Raw genomic sequence first — 22,333 nt, 5'->3', positions numbered from 1 at the left:
GTACCAGGGTAACAACAATTCCATAACAACTTTAGAGGAAACCCCCAAAGGGGTACCCTCCCTACAAATTTTAAAATATAACCTTTATTTGGTGCGGGTTAAAATATGTGTTAATACTTACTCCAGCAAAAATATGTGTTAATACTTACTCCAGATAAACGTCAAAGGAACTAGCTAACTGGTAGTTTTAAGCAGCAGTTTTCCAGTCATACTCCATAGCTAAGCCACCAGTCCTTTCTGATGAAGCTGGGGCTCCAGCAAAACGTCAAAGGAACTGGCTAACTGGTAGTTTTAAGCAGCAGTTTTCTAGTCATACTCCATAGCTAAGCCACCAGTCCTTTCTGATGAAGCTAGGGCTCCAGTGAAACATCAAAGGAACTGGCTAACTGGTAGTTTTAAGCAGCAGTTTTCCAGTCATACTCCATAGCTAAGCCACCAGTTCTTTCTGATGAAGCTGGGGCTCCAGGGAAACGTCAAAGGAACTGGCTAACTGGTAGTTTTAAGCAGCAGTTTTCCAGTCATACTCCATAGCTAAGCCACCAGTCCTTTCTGATGAAGCTAGGGCTCCAGTGAAACGTCAAAGGAACTGGCTAACTGGTAGTTTTAAACAGCAGTTTTCCAGTCATACTCCATAGCTAAGCCACCAGTCCTTTCTGATGAAGCTGGGGCTCCAGCGAAACGTCAAATGAACTGGCTAACTGGTAGTTTTAAGCAGCAGTATTCCAGTCATACTCCATACAATCACAAATTGTGCTGATCTAGAAGGGCCTTACTATATTAGTGCACCCCCTTTATAAGCAAAATGGGAGTTATACAGCATACATAGGAGATAGACTGAAACTGTGGTTTTAAATTATAGTGTGGTCCTGACATTTAGTGGACAATTTCTTAATATTTACACATATTTTAACCACCACCAAATAAGTTACATTTTAAAATTTATAGGGAGGGTCCTAGTTTAGGGTACCCCTTTGGGGATTTCCCCTAAAGTTGTTGTAAAAAAAAAAAAAAAAAAAAAAAAAACTATTTCAATGTTTCACACCTAGTGTGTGTTGCTAAACTACAAGTGGTCAGGACTTGCTGGGATTTGTAGTATTGCAAAAACTGGGGCACACTGGTTGTGAAACATTGAAATAGAGCATAATGCAGGCTCAGACTACACAGGGTTTTTTGTAGTCTGTTACCATGGAGACACATAGGATCTTCATTCGAGTTGTAGTCACAAAACGGTTGACATTTTTTAATGAAGACTATTTCTAATGTTGCTTTATTTTTCCTTTTACATGCGTCAGGACAGTAATGAAATGCTATTGTTGTTTTGCTACTTATGCAATTGTCTTTCGATACCCATGAGCCGCTATCCGGGATCTCGCAGCGCCGTCCCTCTCCACCATCCCGCAGATTACAGGATTATTTCCTCCGCTCCTCAAGACATGCCTCGCCACGATTTTAATTTATTCTGTAAAATATCCGCGCAGCTGAGGAAATCCAGGCGGCCGCTGCCAGAAAAAACACATGACATGGTCTTCCCCACCGCTTGCCAAGTTCACAGAGAACATCTTAAGAAAATAATAAAACAAAAATCTGGGTCAGACTGTGGCCTTGAAATGGAAAACTGAGCAATGAAGTCCCAAGATTTACTGTTCTCAGCTACAATGTAGCAGGTGTCTCCGACCTATAATGTTTATGTGACTGGCATACATTATTTGAGAATAATGTAGAGGTTCTTGTGTAGGCCTTGTGCTTACCTTTTTATAGCTGATGTGGCAGGCATGGGGGTTTTCAGCCATACTGATTGCAATTTCATCTCTGAAATGATTTCCTAATGCTGCTTACATTTCCTATGAATCCTCTGGCTGTGCAGAGAGGGTGTAGAGTCTGATCTCTGCACCTGGGCATCTAATTAGGCTGCTGCTGCTGGAGTTCCCCCATTTGCACTGATTAGACTTAAAAGTGGGTTGAGGTCAGTTCACATTATGTGCAGTTTTGGTGTGTTTTCTTATTCAAAGTGTGTTTTTTAGAGAAATATTTCTATGAGGTGAAACGTGATTTGACCTATAATCACAACTGAGGTGTTCTCCAAATATTTGACCTCTTTAGGCTAAATGTATACTAAATTTTTACACATTTAAAATTGCAATATGACTGTCTTTGTAGGGATCTTCCAAAATCATCCGAAAAATGACACATTTTACTATGACTTGCATAATCGCTGTAAAGTTTCACTTTTTTTTGTTACAATTTTGGTAATAATCACTGCAAAATGTAGGAAGATACTCATTGTGTGAACCCAGCCTGAGGAGAGATGTATAAAATATATATCTATTCTGATCCCATAGAGATAGCAGCAGCAGTATACATATAGAGCTGGATGGAAGGTGTATAACTACTATATATACTGATCCCATATAGATAACAGCAGTATATAGATAGAGCTGGATGGGAGGTGTATGACTGCTATTTATCCTGATCCCATAGAGATAGCAGCAGCAGTATACATATAGAGCTGGATGGAAGGTGTATAACTACTATATATACTGATCCTATATAGATAACAGCAGTATATAGATAGAGCTGGATGGGAGGTGTATGACTGCTATTTATACTGATCCCATAGAGATAGCAGCAGTATATAGATAGAGCTCGAGGTGAGCTGTATAACTACTATATATCCTGATCCCATAGAGATAGCAGCAGTATATAGATAAAGCTCGAGATGAGCTGTATAACTACTATATATCCTGATCTCCCAGAGTTAGCAGCAGTATACAGATAGAGCTGTGATGAGGTGTATAACTACTATATATCCTGATTCCATAGAGATAGTAGCAGCAGTATACAGATAGAACTCAAAGGTAGGGGTAGAACTACTATATATATCCTAATCCTATAGAGTTAGAAGCAGCAGTATACAGATAGAGCTCGAGGGGAGGTATATAACTACTATATATCCTAATCCCATAGAGAAAACAACAGCAGTATACAGATAGAACTGGAGGGGAGGTGTATAACTACTACATATCCTGATCCTATAGATATAGCAGCAGTAGTATACTGATAGAGCTGGAGGTGAGGTGTATAACTTCTATGTATCTTAATCCCATAGAGATAGCAGCAGTATATAGATAGAGCTGGATGAGAAGGATCTAGGAGCTCCCAGGAGGGATTTGATAGGTGATAATATCATTCTGTAGTTCACAGGAAGTCAGCTGACCCAGGAGTGACCGCTTCATCTGACACCTTAAAAGCTGTGATTTTCTGTGGGTTAGGCTGGTGATCACATGACCTATTTACAGTAATGAAACTTATTGATGGAGCTGTTCTTCAGTAAAGCTTATAGCGCTGTATAACTAGTAATGGGGAGTGCAAGCAAAAAGACAAAACAACCTGCAGTGCTTCTTTACATCCATTGGTTGTCGTCTGGTTCCTAGGAAATCTGCGCTGCAACCACTAAGGCCCATCCCTGGCCACTATTCAGACCGTTTTTTAAATATTTTCCCTCTAAATATCTAGCAGATAAGTATGGGCCTGTGGTGCGGTGAGAAGGATTGACCTTATGTTTTTTGGCTCTGTTCTATAGGTGCAGTATGTCATTCAGGGGTACCACAAAAGAAGGGAATACATTGCGGCTTTTCTCAGCCATTTTGGAACGTGAGTAGTTTTTCAGGATCTTTTCTGTGTTCTTGTGGTTTTATATGTAATAAGGCATCAACTTGATATAGAAAATATTCTACGTAATTCTTTAAAGAGAACCTGTCATGATCTTGTTAAATGTTATACTCCTCCCAGTTCACTGCCCCCATCATGATAAACCTCCCCCGACCTTTATTTTTATTATTTTTTAGTTTTCTACCTTGATATTACTCTGTATTTTCTGCTCAGTCTCAGTCAGATTCACAGACTGGGAAGGGGCGTTCCCCAGCAGGCGTGACATCATCTGAAGCCATACAGGGGAGAACTTCCTCCCTCACTCTGCTACACACAGCCCAGAGCAGTTCAGTGTGTGATGAACTATGATTGACTAAGACTGCACACACACCCCTCAGCACTCCAGACTGCATTTCCTGATTTTCGACTTCTACCAGGCCAGCAGGAGTCCAAATTCTGTGCAAGAGATGGGGGGAAATGTGCTCTGGACAAGTAGGGAGACATCTAGTGGCAGCTTTTTTAAACACAAATAAAACATAGAAAACTTTAATTTTTTTAAACAAAGTACCATATTTTCCGGCGTATAAGACGACCCCCAACTTTTACAGTTAACATATAGAGTTTAGGATATACTCGCCGTATAAGACTACCCCTCTACCCCAATGTACGGTACCTAACCTGTGATTGACTGGTTGTTGCATACAAAGCCTGCTTGGATTGGTCAGCTCTCCTGCCTGCCCAGCCCTCCCTGTCTCCAAGACTATCAGAGCGGTACATGCCTCTTTCACCCGTCTGGCCCGCCCTTGTATCCTGTTACCATGCCTCCTTCTCTGCCTCTCAAATCTCGCACATTCACGCCTCCGCCGCCTCAGATCTCACACATGCGCCACTTTACTGCAGTCCTCAAGATCGAGATCTGAGAAGCAGAGAAAGAGGTACGGCAATAGGATACATTCAAGGGCGGGCTGGATGGGTGAAAGATGCATGTTTTTCTGGGCACAGCGCCGCTCTCTTTCCCTCCATACCCTGGGTGCCCCGCTCTTTCTCTATCCATACAGGGGGGATCCAGAGTCTAGCCTTGGGGGGGGCACTATCAGAGTATCGTGCAGTGGTCGACACGCCCCCTCCCATAGACTTGCATAGAGAGGGCATGGAGTACCCCTTTAAGTACGCAGCATAGTTCCCCCACACTAGGTAGGCAGCATAGTTCCCCCCCCCCACACTAGGGTGTCAGCATAGTTCCCCCCCACACTAGGTTGTCAGCATAGTTCCCCCCACATTAGGTTGTCAGTATAGTTCCCCCCACATAAAGTTGGTAGTATAGTTCCCCCCACACTAGGTTGTCAGCATAGTTCCCCCACATTAGGTTGGCAGTATAGTTCCCCATATATTAGGTTGGCAGTATAGTTCCCCCACATTAGGTTGTCAGCATAGTTCCCCCACATTAGGTTGGCAGTATAGATCCCCCACGTTAAGTTGTCAGTATAGTTCGCCCACAAAAGGTTGTCAGCATAGTTCCCCCACATTAGGTTGTCAGCATAGTTCCCCCACATTAGGTTGGCAGTATAGTTCCCCCCACATTAGGTTGGCAGTATGTTCCCCCACTTAGGTTTTAGTTCCCCCACATTAGGTTGACAGTATGTTCCCCCATTTAGGTTGTAATTTCCCCACATTAGGTTGGCAGTAAAGTTCCCCCACTTTAGGTTGGCAGTATAGATCCCCCACATTAGGTTGGCAGTATAGTTCCTCCATTTAGGTTGTAGTTCCCCCACATTAGGTTGACGGTATAGTTCCCCCACATTAGGTTGGCAGTATGTTCCCCCCACATTAGGTTGGCAGTATAGTTCCCCCACATTAAGTTGGCAGTATAGTTCCCCCACATTATGTTGGCAGTATAGTTCCCCCACATTAGGTTGACAGTATAGTTCCCCCCACATTTGGTTGGCAGTATAGTTCCCCCATATTAGGTTGGCAGTATGTTCCCTCACATTAGGTAGGCCGTGGCCCCCACAGACATACAACTTCCAGCCATATACAGTGTATGGCTGGAGGCTGTATGTGTTCTGCCCCACTTCAGTGCTCCGTCCTCCGGTCCGGGGTCACAATCTACTGCTATGGCCTATAGGCCATAGCAGTAGGTCCCAGGACCGGAGGAGCGGTGGTCGGAGCACCGAAGATGACGTGCCGCTGGTAACTTACCATGTGTACGTCCTCTCTGCTCTGCTCTGATCTGTTTCTATGAGGGCACGCACAGGACGTTAGTGACGTCCCTGCGTGAGCTACCTCCTGGAGGCCCCTGCATTATTAAAGTTTTGCGGGGCCGCAGAAAGGTAACCGGGACATCCTTGTGTTCTGAAAAGATCTTTCGGGACACAGGAATGTCCCGAATGTGACGGGGGAAATCCATAACCCGGGCGTCCCGGACGACTTCAGCACCCGCCCTATAAGATGACACCCGGCGTATAAGACGACCCCCGACTCCTAAGAACATTTTCCTGGGTTCAAAAGTCATCTTATGCGCCGGAAAATACGTTATATTAGAAAGCTTTTTTATTTACCATAAGGAGTGCAATAGCAACAATTAGTTTTAATGAGAGTGACCATTTAAAGGAGATTGTACTGAAAATTATTCGTGGCTGGCTGCAAAAAACTAAAAAACAAACATTAACTCACCTTCCCACGTTCCCCCTTTGCGACGATATCGGCGTCTCGTTCCTCCAGTGTCGGTCTTATTCCTGCTTCCGGGGGACGGTGAGTCACACTGCAGTCAGAGTATCACCGGCCGTGGCGATGTCCCTCCTCGGCCGGTGATAGGCTGAGTGAACTGTCATGTAAGGAGCCCAGGCCTTGTCTTCTCCCTTCTGCCTGGGCTCGTTACATGACAGTGCGCTCAGTCTATCCCCGGCCGAGGCGGGACATCACTGCGGCAGGTGATATGCTGAGTGCAGTATGACTCACTGTCCCCAGGAAGCAGGAAGAAGACCGGCACTGGTGGACTGGTACGCCAATATCGGCGCAACAGGGGAACGTAGGAAGGTGAGTTAACGTTTTTTTTTGTTTTTTTTTGTTTTTTTTTGCAGCCTGGGCACAGGGGAAATAGAAACTTTTTCTGTATAGTTCTCCATTAAAGGGGTACTCCGCTGCTCAGCGTTTGGAACGGGTGTAGACCCCCACCAGTTATTTGTACACCCCCACCAGTTATTTGTACACCCCCACCGGTTATTTGTACACCCCCACCGGTTATTTGTAGACCTCCACCGGTTATTTGTAGACCACCACTGGTTATTTGTAGACCACCACTGGTTATGTTCAGACCGGTTATGTGTAGACTCCAAAGGTTAAATGTAGGGGGCGGGGCTATGATGTCACAAGCTCCCAGGAGTGGCTCCAGTGTTCAAACTGTTCTGAACGCTGGAGTCGGTCCTGGGAGCTTGTGACGTCATAGCCCCGGCCCCTAGATTTAACCTTTGGAGTCTACACATAACCGGTGGGGTCTGAACATAACCAGTGGTGGTCTACAAATAACCGGTGGGGGTCTACAAATAACTGGTGGGGGTCTACAAATAACTGGTGGGGGTCTACACATAACTGACAAGGTTTACACATAAGTGGTAGGGGTTTCCACACTGGGATTTACACTGATTGGGGTCTACACATAACCGGTGGGAGTCTACACATAACCGGTGGGAGTCTACACATAACCGGTGGGAATCTACACATAACCGGTGGAGGTCTACACATAACCGGTGGAAGTCTACACATAACCGATGGAGGTCTACACATAACCGGTGGAGGTCTACACATAACCGGTGGAGGTCTACACATAACCGGTGGAGGTCTACACATAACCGGTGGAGGTCTACACATAACCGGTGGAGGTCTACACATAACCGGTGGAGGTCTACACATAACCGGTGGAGGTCTACACATAACCGGTGGAGGTCTACACATAACCGGTGGAGGTCTACACATAACCGGTGGAGGTCTACACATAACCGGTGGAGGTCTACACATAACCGGTGGAGGTCTACACATAACCGGTGGAGGTCTACACATAACCGGTGGAGGTCTACACATAACCGGTGGAGGTCTACACATAACCGGTGGAGGTCTACACATAACTGGCGGGGTCTACACATAAGCGGTGGAGGTCTACACATAACTGGCGGGGTCTACACATAAGCGGTGGGTCTACATTTAACCATTGGAGTCTACACATAACTGGTGGGGGTCTACACAAGCAGTGGGGGTCGGCACATAACCAGTGGGGGTCTATACATAACTGGTGGTGGTCTACACATAACTGGTGGAGGTCTACACATAACCAGTGGGGGCCTACACATAACCGGTGGGGGTCTACACATAACTGGTGGGGGTCTACACATAACTGGTGGGGGTCTACACATAACTGGCGAGGGTCTACACACTATGGGAATGGTTGTGGCTCAGTGTGGTCAGGATCCTTAGAGAGACCCCTGTTCTTAAATCTGAATGTTGCCTGATTTGTCCAGATGTTTTTTCCTTCTCTTAGCCGTTCAGTAAAACAATGGGTATAGTTGTCCTTATTAACCCTTTGCTCTCCTCTCTTTTTTTTAGAGGAGTGGTGGAATATGACGCCGAGGGGTTCACAAAGCTCACCCTGCTGCTGACATGGAAGGACTTCTGTTTTCTGGTTCACAGTGAGTATATTGCTTCCTATACGGCTCAGTTTGACAGCGTCTATGTTATGGATTTTCTGTAATGTCGAGGACCCCCAAGTCCCCCCACCTCCACGAGTGCTGTCAGTAAGGTAGAACACTATTAAAGGGCCAGGTACAGAGAATAAAGACTGCACAATACAGGACCCTCTATTGCAGTGTTTCCCAACCAGGGTGCCTCCAGGTGTTGCAAAACTACAACTCCCAGCATGCCCGGACAGCCGAAGGCTGTCCGGGCATGCTGGGAGTTGTAGTTTTGCAACACCTGGAGGCACCCTGGTTGGGAAACACTGCTCTATAGTGTTCTATGTCACGCGCGGCTGCTGTGCTTTAATTCAAGTGGTATAACCCGACCCCACCCCGCATGCCCCATAAATACACGGCTGAACATGACGGCTGCTCTCCTATATTTATGGCCGCTCTTCCTGCAGACATTTGATGGATGATCTACATGTTTCCATTCCCAAGCACTGGGGGGGGTTGTGGAGCTGGTGTTTTGGGGATTTGTTTTCGTAGTCATGGAGATTTGGATCCTGAATGCGCCTTGAATTGGAGAAGAGGAGGTGAACGAGGACGGTGCTCGAGTATTCACACAATGTACATGTTCTGTATATGCAGATATTATATCACTGTGTACAATCCAGCACACACCTCTCTGTTACACAGAACCAGAACCCATTAATCTTATACACAGATGCCAGCACCCAATACGCTGACCCAGGCACCCGGCATCCCATGGCATTGATCCCAGCCCCCCTTATATCTTTGTGCACATGCAGATAGTTAGAAGATAAAATCTTTATTCATTGAGTTTCTTACATTTTTTTTACTTTGGTTTACAGAAGGGTTAACTCTTTGTTGTACTGATGTCTCTGGCTCTGCTGTAACCTTTGCATAGTAGTAATACATTAATCCTGCCAGCTACTTGCACCCAGATCTGGAGAAAATCCCCAAATACGGACCATGCTTCTCATCTCAAATCTAGCTTGATCTAGCTCCTTGCATGAAATTCGGACCTAACTCCTTGTCTGAAAACTACATCTAGCTGCTCTTCTCAAATCCGGGCCTAGCTTCTTGTGTGAAATCCCGACTTAGATTCTCGCCTGCAATCCGGGGCCTAGCTCCTCATCTGGAATCCGAGCCTTGCTCCTCATCTGGAATCTGGACCTAGCTCCTCATCTGGAATCTGGACCTAGCTCCTCATCTGGAATCTGGACCTAGCTCCTCATCTGGAATCCGGGCCTAGCTCCTCATCTGGAATCCGGGCCTAGCTCCTCATCTGGAATCCGGGCCTAGCTCCTCATCTGGAATCCGAGCCTTGCTCCTCATCTGGAATCCGGGCCAAGCTCCTCATCTGGAATCCGGGCCTAGCTCCTCATCTGGAATCCGGACCTAGCTCCTCATCTGGAATCCGGACCTAGCTCCTCATCTGGAATCCGGGCCTAGCTCCTCATCTGGAATCTGGACCTAGCTCCTCATCTGGAATCTGGACCTAGCTCCTCATCTGGAATCTGGACCTAGCTCCTCATCTGGAATCTGGACCTAGCTCCTCATCTGGAATCCGGGCCAAGCTCCTCATCTGGAATCCGGGCCAAGCTCCTCATCTGGAATCCGGGCCTAGCTCCTCATCTGGAATCCGGGCCTAGCTCCTCATCTGGAATCCGGGCCTAGCTCCTCATCTGAAATCCGGGCCTAGCTCCTCATCTGGAATCCGGACCTAGCTGCCTAGCTCCTCATCTGGAATCCGGGCCTAGCTCCTCATCTGGAATCCGGGCCTAGCTCCTCATCTGGAATCCGGGCCTAGCTCCTCATCTGGAATACGGGCCTAGCTCCTCATCTGGAATCCGGGCCTAGCTCCTCATCTGGAATCCGGGCCTAGCTCCTCATCTGGAATCCGGGCTCAGCTCCTCATCTGGAATCCGGGCCTAGCTCCTCATCTGGAATCCGGGCCTAGCTACTCATCTGGAATCGGGGCCTGGCTCCTCATCTGGAATCCGGGCCTAGCTACTCATCTGGAATCCGGGCCTAGCTCCTCATCTGGAATCCGGGCCTAGCTCCTCATCTGGAATCCGTACCTAGCTCCTCATCTGGAATCCGGGCTCAGCTCCTCATCTGGAATCTGGGCCTAGCTCCTCATCTGGAATCCGGGCCTAGCTACTCATCTGGAATCGGGGCCTGGCTCCTCATCTGGAATCCGGGCCTAGCTACTCATCTGGAATCCGGGCCTGGCTCCTCATCTGGAATCCGGGCCTAGCTCCTCATCTGGAATCCGGGCCTAGCCCGTCCTCTGAAATCCGGGCCTAGCTCCTCATCTGGAATCCGGACCTAGCTTCTCATCTGGAATCCGGGCATAGCTCCTCATCCGGAATTCGGGCTTAGCTCCTCATCCGAAATCCAGACCTCATTTGGATTCTCATCCGGAATCCGGGCCTAGCTCTTCATCAGGAATCCCAGCCTAGCTCCTCATCTGGAATCCGGACCTAGCTCCTCATCTGAAATCCGGGCCTAGCTCCTCATCCGGAATCCAGACCTAGCTCCTCATCTGGAATCCGGGCCTAGCTCCTCATCTGGAATCCGGGACTAGCTCCTTATGTGGAATCGGGACGTAGCTCCTCATCTGGAATCCGGGCCTAACTCTTCATCTGGAATCCGGGCCCAGCTCCTCATCTGGAATCCGGGCCCAGCTCCTCATCTGGAATCCGGGCCTAGCTCTTCATCAGGAATCCCAGCCTAGCTCTTCATCTGGAATCCAGGCCTTGCTCCTCATCTGGAATCCGGACCTAGCTCCTCATCTGGAATCCGGACCTAGCTCCTCATCTGGAATCCAGACCTAGCTTCTCACCAGAATCCGGGCCTAGCTCCTCATCTGGAATCCGAGCCTTGCTCCTCATCTGAAATCCGGGCCTAGCTCCTCATCTGGAATCCGAGCCTTGCTCCTCATCTGAAATCCGGACCTAGCTCCTCATCTGGAATCCGGGCCTAGCTCGTCCTCTGAAATCCGGGCCTAGATCCTCATCTGGAATCCGGGCCTAGCTCTTCATCTGGAATCCGGGCCCAGCTCCTCATCTGGAATCCGGGCTCAGCTCCTCATCTGGAATCCGGGCTCAGCTCCTCATCTGGAATCCGGGCCTAGCTCCTCATCTGGAATCCGAGCCTAGCTACTCATCTGGAATCCGGGCCTAGCTCCTCATCTGGAATCCGGGCCTAGCTCCTCATCTGGAATCCGGGCCTAGCTCCTCATCTGGAATCCGGGCCTAGCTCCTCATCTGGAATCCGGGCCTAGCTCCTCATCCGGAATTTGGGCCTAGCTCCTCATCCGAAATCCAGACCTCATCTGGATTCTCATCTGGAATCCGGGCCTAGCTCTTCATCTGGAATCCGGGCCTAGCTCCTCATCTGGAATCCGGGCCTAGCTCCTCATCTGGAATCCGGGCCTAGCTCCTCATCTGGAATCCGGGCCTAGCTCCTCATCTGGAATCCGGGCCTAGCTCCTCATCTGGAATCCGGGCCTAGCTCCTCATCTGGAATCCGGGCCTAGCTTCTCATCTGGAATGCGGGCCTAGCTCCTCATGTAGAGTCCGGGCCTAGCTCCTCATCTGGAATGCGGGCCTAGCTCCTCATCTGGAATGCGGGCCTAGCTCCTCATTTAGAGTCCGGGCCTAGCTCCTCATCTGGAATGCGGGCCTAGCTCCTCATGTAGAGTCCAGGCCTAGCTCCTCATGTAGAGTCCGGGCCTAGCTCCTCATGTAGAGTCCGGGCCTAGCTCCTCATGTAGAGTCCCGGCCTAGCTCCTCATGTAGAGTCCGGGCCTAGCTCCTCATGTAGAGTCCCGGCCTAGCTCCTCATGTAGAGTCCGGGCCTAGCTCCTCATGTAGAGTCCGGGCCTAGCTCCTCATGTAGAGTCCGGGCCTAGCTCCTCATGTAGAGTCCGGGCCTAGCTCCTCATGTAGAGTCCGGGCCTAGCTCCTCATGTAGAGTCCCGGCCTAGCTCCTCATGTATAGTCCGGGCCTAGCTCCTCATGTAGAGTCCGGGCCTAGCTCCTCATGTAGACTCCGGGCCTAGCTCCTCATCTGGAATGCGGGCCTAGCTCCTCATGTAGAGTCTCGGCCTAGCTCCTCATGTAGAGTCCGGGCCTAGCTCCTCATGTAGAGTCCGGGCCTAGCTCCTCCTTACTGTCCTAGACCACTGTAGTAACTCTTGTTTGTATAAATTGTATCTGCTGCTCACTTCTCAGGCCAGAGTCACATTTGGCGTAAGAGAATACTGCAGCAGGCAAGGCAATTTTTCTGGCAATAAAAACCTCCCATGGCAGAAGCTGACAGATCCCATTGTAAGTGATTGGGGCCCGATCGGCAACGCAGATGTAACCACAGCCTATTCCGTCACACGCGGCCTGCAGTGCCCCACACCTCGGTGTTGTGGCTAGTTCGGTGTCGGCTGCGTTCAGCGTGTCACTCACCTTCCCTGCACCTCTCCTCTTACAAAATAATATGACAGTTCATGTCACGGTTATATAAACATATTGTACGAGTGTAAAAAAGCTCGCAGTGTGCGCCGGCGGCTGTGATAGGGGGTGAATCACTACTACAGCTGGGCTATTTTTAGGCCCTGAAGTGTTGTGTTGTGCCATAAAAAGACGCAGCACAGATAAAAGCATTGTAATCGCTTACAGAAGCAGCCACCGCCATGCCGAGCTGGATGAGTAAGCGCGGGGTCTGCTGGCACTTTCCCTGTATACAGACGTTAGTCATCAGTCATTGTCTATAGACAGCTCCAAAAGGCTGAGTCAGCAAGGTGATGACACAGGAGCCGCCATGCACTCTGCTACCCCCGAAACTTGGCACATACCCGCCTATGGCTGGGTTCACACCACGTTTTTGCCATACTGTTTTCAATCAGTTTTTCTAAAGAAAACCGTATGGCAAAAAAAAAAATGGATGGAACTGTATGGGAAAAAGTAAACCGTATGCGTTTTTAAACCGGGTACTGTTTTTAAAAGTGCATACGGTTCCGTCCGTTTTTATTTTAAAAAAAACAAAAAAACGTACGTTTTTTTCAAAATTTTGCCCATTTTTTATTAAAGTTAATCTTGTTTTATTGAATTATTTTATTTAATTATTCATTGAGTGTGGACTTAAAGGGGTACTCCGGTGGAAAACTTTTTTTTTTTTCTTAATCAACTGGTGCCAGAAAGTTAAACAGATTTGTAAATTACTTCTATTAAAAAATATTAATCCTTCCAGTACTTATTAGCTGCTGAATACTACAGATGAAATTCTTTTCTTTCTGGAACGCAGAGCTCTCTGCTGACATCACGAGCACAGTGCTCTCTGCTGACATCTCTGTCCATTTTAGGAACTGTCCAGAGCAGCATATGTTTGCTATGGGGATTTTCTCCTACTCTGGACAGTTCTTAAAATGGACAGAGGTGTCAGCAGAGAGCACTGTGGTCATGATGTCAGCAGACAGCTCTGTGTTCCAAAAAGAAAATAATTTCCTCTGTAGTATTAAGCAGCTAATGACTACTGGAAGGATTAAGATTTTTAATAGAAGTAATATACAAATCTGTTTAACTTTCTGCCACCAGTTGATTAAGGAAAAAAAAAAAAAGTTTTCCACCGGAGTACCCCTTTAAGGATGCAAATGCACATGTGCAAAGTAAAAACCGTATACGGTTTCCCATATGGAACCATATAAACTTTGGTGCCATGTTAAAAAAAAATAAAAACGTATGTGGTTGCAGTACAGTTTTTAAACCGGAGACAAAACCGTGGTCAACCACGATTTTGAGTTTGGGGGAAAAAAACTTATTGCAAGCAAACCGTACGCAACCGGATGCATCCGTGGTGTATACGGTTTTCAGTTAATTGTTTATGGTTTTCTATAATGAAAACGTATACGAGAAACGTACTTGAAAAACGTGGTGTGAACCCAGCCTAAGGGAGAGGATGGAGCAAGCTCTGTGCAGACACTGAACCAGCAGGGAATACAGGAATTATTCTGGTGGAGTGACCTTCCTTCTGTGGCTCTGTAGTGCAGTCTTTCCCAACCAGGGTGCCTCCAGCTGTTGCAAAACTACAACTCCCAACATGCCCAAACAGCCAAAGGCTGTCCGGGCATGCTGGTAGTAGTAATTTTGCAACAGCTGGAAGCACCCTGGTTGGGAAACACTGCTCTAGTGATAAAGAGAAATTCCGCTTGCTAAAATGTATTTATTTAATTCCATTCACAAACTCACACTTCGGAATTTGTGAAGCGGAATTTGTGAATGGAAAATCCGCTTGGAAATTTCCGCCTGAAGAATGGCGTTGCTCTTTCTTCAGGCGGAAATACTCGCGGAACACATTGCAGTCTATCGGAGACTGCAGTGTCCGCACGGTCCTAGCGCCGACTGATTCAGTCTGCACTGGCTGCACTCAGAATCTCCGGGCGGAAATTTTCTGCCCGGAGATTCCGTAGTCTGAACCGAGCCTTAGAGTTGTAGTTTTGGAAAAGCAGTAGAGTTTGGAGAGAGCTTTGTGCAGACACTGAACCAGCAGGGAATGCAGGAAGAATTCTGGTGGAGTGACCTTCATCCTGTGGCCCTTTAGTACAGTGTTTCCCAACCAGGGTGCTTCCAGCTGTTGCAAAACTACAACTCCCAGCATGCTGGTAGTTATAGTTTTGCATCAGCTGGAGGCACCCTGGTTGCGAAACACTGCTCTAGTGATTAAGAGAATGCTGAGAGTTGTAGTTCTGGGACAGCAGATCTTAGAGCAAACACTGGACCAATGACTTAAGCAATGACTTTCATTCTGTCGCTCTATGGCTATGAGGGCATGCTGGGAGTTATACTTCTGGAACAGCAGGAGATGTTAGAGAAAGCTTTTTGCAGACACTGAACCAGCAGGGAATGCTGAGGGATTCCTATAGTAGTGACTTTCATTCTGTCGCTCTGTAGGTATAAGGGAATGCTGGGAGTTGGACTTTGTGTCTCAGCTCTGTGCAGACACCGGCTCTTGGTCCTTGTTGGTGCAGATGTGACGTGTGAACAGCGCCCTGGAGCGATGGAACGTCATCAGATCTGTTACCCGCTGCCTGGGGCAGGGCAGGATGCTATTTCTCTATTTTCCCATCGCTACCATCCTCATCATCCCACAAGATCCCAACAAAGACTGCGTTATTCTGTAGGACAGGATCCACGGCTAATAATTAACTGAAAGGTTGTAGTTTTGGAAAAGCAGTAGAGTTTGGAGAGGGTTTGGTGCAGACACTGAACCTGCAGGGAATACAGGGATAATTCTGGTGGAGTGACCTTCATCCTGTGGCCCTCTAGGAGTGTTTCCCAACTAGGGTGCCTCCAGCTGTTGCAAAACTACAACTCCCAGCATGCCCGGACAGCCAAAGGCTGTCCGGGCATGTTGGTAGTTGTAGTTTTGCAACAGCTGGAGGCACCCTGGTTTCGAATCACTGGTCTAGTGAATAAGGGAATGCTAGGAGTTGTAGTTCTGGAACAGCAGGAGATCTTAGAGCAAGCTTTTTGCAAACACTGAACCAATGACTTTCATTCTGTCGCTCTATGGCTATGAGGGCATGCTGGGAGTTGTAGTTCTGGAACAGCAGGAGATGTGGGAGCAGTCTTTTTGCAGACACTGAACCAGCAGGGAATGCTTGGAGATTTCTTTAGCAATGACTTTCATCCTGTCGCTCTATAGCTGTAAGGACATGCTGGGAGTTGGACTTTGTGTCTCAGCTCTGTGCAGACATCGGCTCTTGGTCCTTGTTGGTGCAGATGGGACGTGTGAACAGCGCCCTGGAGCGATGGAACGTTATCAGATCTGTTGCCCGCTGCCTGGGGCAGGGCAGGATGCTGTTTCTCTATTTTCCCATCGCTACCATCCTCATCATCCCACAAGATCCCAACAAAGACTGCGTTATTCTGTAGGACAGGATCCACGGCTAATAATTAACTGAAGGGTTAATGACTGGGACAGACTATTGTGTGCTCCCAAAATCTCAGACCCATTAGAAGGACATTGCACCCCCCCCCCCACCCCCCCACTCCAATCAGGAAATCCGGATAGATGTACATCCTTAAAAATCTCATTCATCTAATATGTCCTCTATCTCTACATGAGTCACCACCCAGCTTTCCCGGGCTCCTGAGGAACCGATATCACTAGAGTTTCCCAAGCAGTGTGCCTCAGTCTGCTGCAAAACTACAACTCCCAGCATTATATTCTTCAGTGTCTGCTGATTTTTAGTTCTGCTTCCTTAGGGTGCAACGGTGGTCATTGACTGTTTCAGTCTTCGTGCACCATACTTTACACTGCAGCACAAGTTCACCATTGGCTGCTGTGTATAAGTACAGACAGCGATTATAAATTGTGATCAACTATAACTACCAGTAGGTAGATCAGTGTGCCTCCAGCTGTTGCAAAACTACAACTCCCAGCATGCTAAGCAGCAGTTATCATGGTCTGGGCAGTGGATGGGAGACCAACAGCAATGCTCAGAGCAGTGTTCTCCAACCAGTGTGCCTCCAGCTCTTGCAAAACTACAACTCCCAGCATGCTAAGCAGCAGTTATCATGGTCTGGGCAGTGGATGTGAGACCAACAACAATGCTCAGAGCAGTGTTCCCCAACCAGTGTGCCTCCAGCTGTTGCAAAACTACAACTCCCAGCATGCTAAGCAGCAGTTATCATGGTCTGGGAAGTGGATGGGAGATCAACAGCAATGCTCAGAGCAGTGTTCCCCAACCAGTGTGCCTCCAGCTGTTGCAAAACTCCAACTTCCAGCATGCCCGGACAGCCAAAGGCTTACAACAGCAGGAGGCACCCTGTTTGGGAAAACACCACAGTAGATGAAGGTTTTTCAGGAGGAACAGATGTTCGGCAGCTCTGTCCCTCATGTGCGCTCCAGATGTGACGCTCTCACCTCTACTTACAGGAAGTTCGACCGCTTCCCAGCAGTGACCGCTGTACATTTCTATAGAGGGTTTCCTCATCAGTCATTGGCATTTCCTGGTTCCAGAGTCGTCCTCATTCAGCCGTCACTCACAGGGAAAGCTGGGTGACAGCTGATCAGCTATTACAGGGCTGTCACCCAACTTTCCTGTCCCCCTGATTGGATTAGGTTATCAGTGATACATATTACATTATTGTAGAAGTAGACAGAAAGCTGGGTGGCAGCCATGTTGGTCACTCAGTCTCCTAGGTATAGAAGGAATCGGCACTGCTGTGTGGTGGTGGATAGAGATGAGCGAACTTACAGTAAATTCGATTCGTCACGAACTTCACGGCTCAGCAGTTGATGACTTATCCTGCATAAATTAGTTCATCTTTCAGGTGCTCCGGTGGGCTGGAAGAGGTGGATACAGTCCTAGGAAAGAGTCTCCTAGGACTGTATCCACCTTTTCCAGCCCACGGGAGCACCTGAAAGCTGAACTAATTTATACAGGATAAGTCATCAACTGCCGAGCCGAGAAGTTTGTGACGAATCGAATTTACTGTAAGTTCGCTCATCTCTAGCGGTGGAGTAAATCCAGAATGTGCAGTAGAGAAAACCCGGCACTCACCAATTATACAAGAAGTTTTGGTTTATTCATATAAAAGTATAAGGTACAGGACGCATTTCGACATCCTTTATGCAAACTATATCTTATCCGCCGAAACGCGTCCTGTACCTTGTACTTTTATGTGAACAAACCAGAAGTTCCCGCATATTTGGTGAGTGCCAGGATTTCTCTACTGCAGGATCTCATAGGTGACACCGGGGAGCTTCCCCATGGTGTCCATGTTGCTCCCGTACCTGGCAGCGCCCCGACTTCTGGGGGGAGCTGGATTAGATTTCTCCTGTGTTTCGTGATTTCCTTATCTGTTTCCAGGGCTGAGCCCGGTAACTATTTGCTCTAGGTTTGTCTTCAGGAATAATAGGAGACGACTCCTGCCAGGAATAGTAAAAGGGCAGATAAAGGAGCGCGAACCACCCAGATTCACCTGAGCACAAGGTCTACCACCGTCTAGAGCAGTGTTTCCCAACTAGGGTGCCTCCAGCTGTTGCAAAACTACAACTCCCAGCATGCCCGGACAGCCAAAGGCTCTAAGCATTGCTGTAGGTCTCCCATCCACTGCCCAGACCATGATACCTGCTACTTAGCATGATGGCAGTTGTAGTTTTGCAACAGCTGGAGGCACACTGGTTGGGAAACACTGCTTTGAGCATTGCTGTTGGTCTCCCATCCACTGCCCAGACCATGATACCTGCTGCTTAGCATGTGGGGAGTTGTGGTTTTGCAACAGCTGGAGGCACTCTGGTTGGGAAACACTGCTCTAAGCATTGCTGTTGATCTCCCATCCACTGCGCAGATCATGATACCTGCTACTTAGCATGATGGCAGTTGTAGTTTTGCAACAGCTGGAGGCACACTGGTTGGGAAACACTGCTCTGAGCATTGCTGTTGGGCTCCCATCCACTGCCCAGACCATGATACCTGCTGCTTAGCATGCTGGGAGTTGTAGTTTTGCAACAGCTGAAGTTGCCCCAGTTGGGAAACACTGCTTCTGTAGAGGTCAGAGCAGAGTCTACCATGTGGTAGGGCCCAGTGCACACAAGCGGGCAGAGATGTCCAGCAATGGCGCCGCCACCAGGGACTTGTGAGGATGACAGCAGACATCAGACCCTCATCCCTTCTACTTCCGCAATTGGAGCAGAATTCAAAGAAATCACAAGAGGGGCCGGCGAGAGAAACCGGGATCCAAAAACATAAGGAAATCCAGAAATCTGCTAAAAAGTTCCTAGTGAGAGACAAAATAGCAAGAACAGCAGATAAAATGCGAGAACAAACCGAATGATGTCACAAAGGAAGAGCTCCCGAAACTTCATCAGGCTTCATGTGAGAAAGTGTCTGAAGAGACGCACACACAGGCGAGCCCTACGGAAGGCTTCACCCATAGAGGTCGGGGAGAGCTCAGCTCTTTTGGTATGGTTTCTATGACTTGTCAAAAGGTCTTTATTTTATGACAGTAACACTGGTTATCCAGGGATAAAACAGCACCACCTCTGTCCTCAGGTAGTGTGAGGTATTACAACTTAGCTCAATTCACTTCTTTAGAACTGATCTGCAATACCACACATATCTTGAGGACAGCAGTGGGTCAGCCTCATATCTATCTCATATCTATCTATTTCATATTTATCTATCTATCTCATATCTATCTATCTATCTCATATCTATCTATCTCATATCTATCTCATATCTATCTATCTATCTATCTCATATCTATCTATCTCATATCTATCTATCTATCTCATATCTATCTATCTCATATCTATCTATCTATCTCATATCTATCTATCTCATATCTATCTATCTATCTCATATCTATCTATCTCATATCTATCTATCTGTCTTATAGCTATCTCATATCTATCTCATATCTATCTATCTATCTCATATCTATCTATCTCATATCTATCTATCTCATATCTATCTATCTCATATCTATCTATCTATCTCATATCAATCTATCTATCTCATATCTATCTATCTCATATCTATCTATCTCATATCTATCTATCTATCTCATATCTATCTATCTATCTCATATCTATCTATCTCATATCTATCTATCTCATATCTATCTATCTATTTATCTCATATCTATCTATCTCATATCTATCTATCTCATATCTATCTATCTCATATCTATCTATCTATCTCATATCTATCTATCTCATATCTATCTATCTGTCTCATATCTATCTCATATCTATCTATCTATCTCATATCTATCTATCTCATATCTATCTATCTCATATCTATCTATCTATCTCATATCTATCTCATATCTATTTATCTATCTCATATCTATCTCATATCTATCTCATATCTATCTCATATCTATCTATCTCATATCTATCTCATATCTATCTATCTCATATCTATCTATCTCATATCTATCTCATATCTATCTATCTCATATCTATCTATCTCATATCTATCTCATATCTATCTATCTCATATCTATCTATCTCATATCTATCTATCTCATATCTATCTCATATCTATCTATCTATCTATCTCATATCTATCTATCTCATATCTATCTATCTCATATCTATCTATCTATCTCATATCTATCTATCTCATATCTATCTATCTGTCTCATATCTATCTCATATCTATCTATCTATCTCATATCTATCTATCTCATATCTATCTATCTCATATCTATCTATCTATCTCATATCTATCTATCTCATATCTATTTATCTATCTCATATCTATCTCATATCTATCTCATATCTATCTCATATCTATCTATCTCATATCTATCTCATATCTATCTATCTCATATCTATCTATCTCATATCTATCTATCTCATATCTATCTATCTCATATCTATCTATCTCATATCTATCTATCTCATATCTATCTATCTCATATCTATCTATCTCATATCTATCTATCTCATATCTATCTATCTCATATCTATCTATCTCATATCTATCTATCTATTTATCTCATATCTATCTATCTCATATCTATCTATCTCATATCTATCTATCTCATATCTATCTATCTCATATCTATCTATCTCATATCTATCTATCTCATATCTATCTATCTCATATCTATCTATCTCATATCTATCTATCTATTTATCTCATATCTATCTATCTCATATCTATCTATCTCATATCTATCTATCTATCTCATATCTATCTATCTCATATCTATCTATCTGTCTCATATCTATCTCATATCTATCTATCTATCTCATATCTATCTATCTCATATCTATCTATCTCATATCTATCTATCTATCTCATATCTATCTATCTCATATCTATTTATCTATCTCATATCTATCTCATATCTATCTCATATCTATCTATCTCATATCTATCTCATATCTATCTATCTCATATCTATCTATCTCATATCTATCTATCTCATATCTATCTATCTATCTCATATCTATCTATCTCATATCTATCTATCTGTCTCATATCTATCTCATATCTATCTATCTATCTCATATCTATCTATCTCATATCTATCTATCTCATATCTATCTATCTATCTCATATCTATCTCATATCTATTTATCTATCTCATATCTATCTCATATCTATCTCATATCTATCTCATATCTATCTATCTCATATCTATCTCATATCTATCTATCTCATATCTATCTATCTCATATCTATCTATCTCATATCTATCTATCTCATATCTATCTATCTCATATCTATCTATCTCATATCTATCTATCTCATATCTATCTATCTCATATCTATCTATCTCATATCTATCTCATATCTATCTATCTCATATCTATCTATCTCATATCTATCTATCTATCTCTCTATCTATCTCATATCTATCTATCTCATATCTATCTATCTCATATCTATCTATCTCATATCTATCTCTATCTATCTCATATCTATCTATCTCATATCTATCTCATATCTATCTCTATCTATCTCATATCTATCTATCTCATATCTATCTCATATCTATCTATCTCATATCTATCTATCTCATATCTATCTATCTCATATCTATCTCATATCTATCTATCTATCTCATATCTATCTATCTCATATCTATCTATCTCATATCTATCTATCTCATATCTATCTATCTCATATCTATCTATCTATCTCTCTATCTATCTCATATCTATCTATCTCATATCTATCTATCTCATATCTATCTATCTCTCTATCTATCTCATATCTATCTATCTCATATCTATCTCTATTTATCTCACATCTATCTGTCTAATATCTATCTAATATTGATCATTTTATAGTTCCCATTGCATATATATATATATATATATATATATAGCTTACACCTATTCCTCAGCGCAGTACAGATATGATCCTATGTCTTGGTGATGCGGTCATCCTATCTGTAGATTTGGTCGCTGCTGGTTGTTGGTCAGTAATCTCTATCCCTCTCAGTGTCGCCCCCTGTGCTCTTCCT

The 22,333-nt window shown here is 45.3% G+C and overlaps 1 protein-coding gene across 2 annotated transcripts in view; it reads left to right on the top strand.

Annotated features, from left to right (window-relative positions):
• The window catches only part of BABAM2 (BRISC and BRCA1 A complex member 2), a 271,976-nt gene that overhangs the window by 215,608 nt on the left and 34,035 nt on the right, over window positions 1–22,333 (top strand). For both annotated transcript variants that reach the window (XM_056568576.1, XM_056568575.1), the window contains exons 9-10: window positions 3,581–3,651; window positions 8,245–8,327. In XM_056568576.1, the coding sequence (XP_056424551.1) occupies window positions 3,581–3,651; window positions 8,245–8,327 (154 nt within the window). The remainder of the gene's footprint in view (window positions 1–3,580; window positions 3,652–8,244; window positions 8,328–22,333) is intronic.

Source organism: Hyla sarda, chromosome 3 (genome assembly GCF_029499605.1).
Source record: "Hyla sarda isolate aHylSar1 chromosome 3, aHylSar1.hap1, whole genome shotgun sequence".
NCBI lineage: Eukaryota > Metazoa > Chordata > Amphibia > Anura > Hylidae > Hyla > Hyla sarda.
The sequence above is the reverse complement of the archived record's forward strand: the minus strand, read 5'-3'. Positions and strand labels throughout refer to the sequence as shown.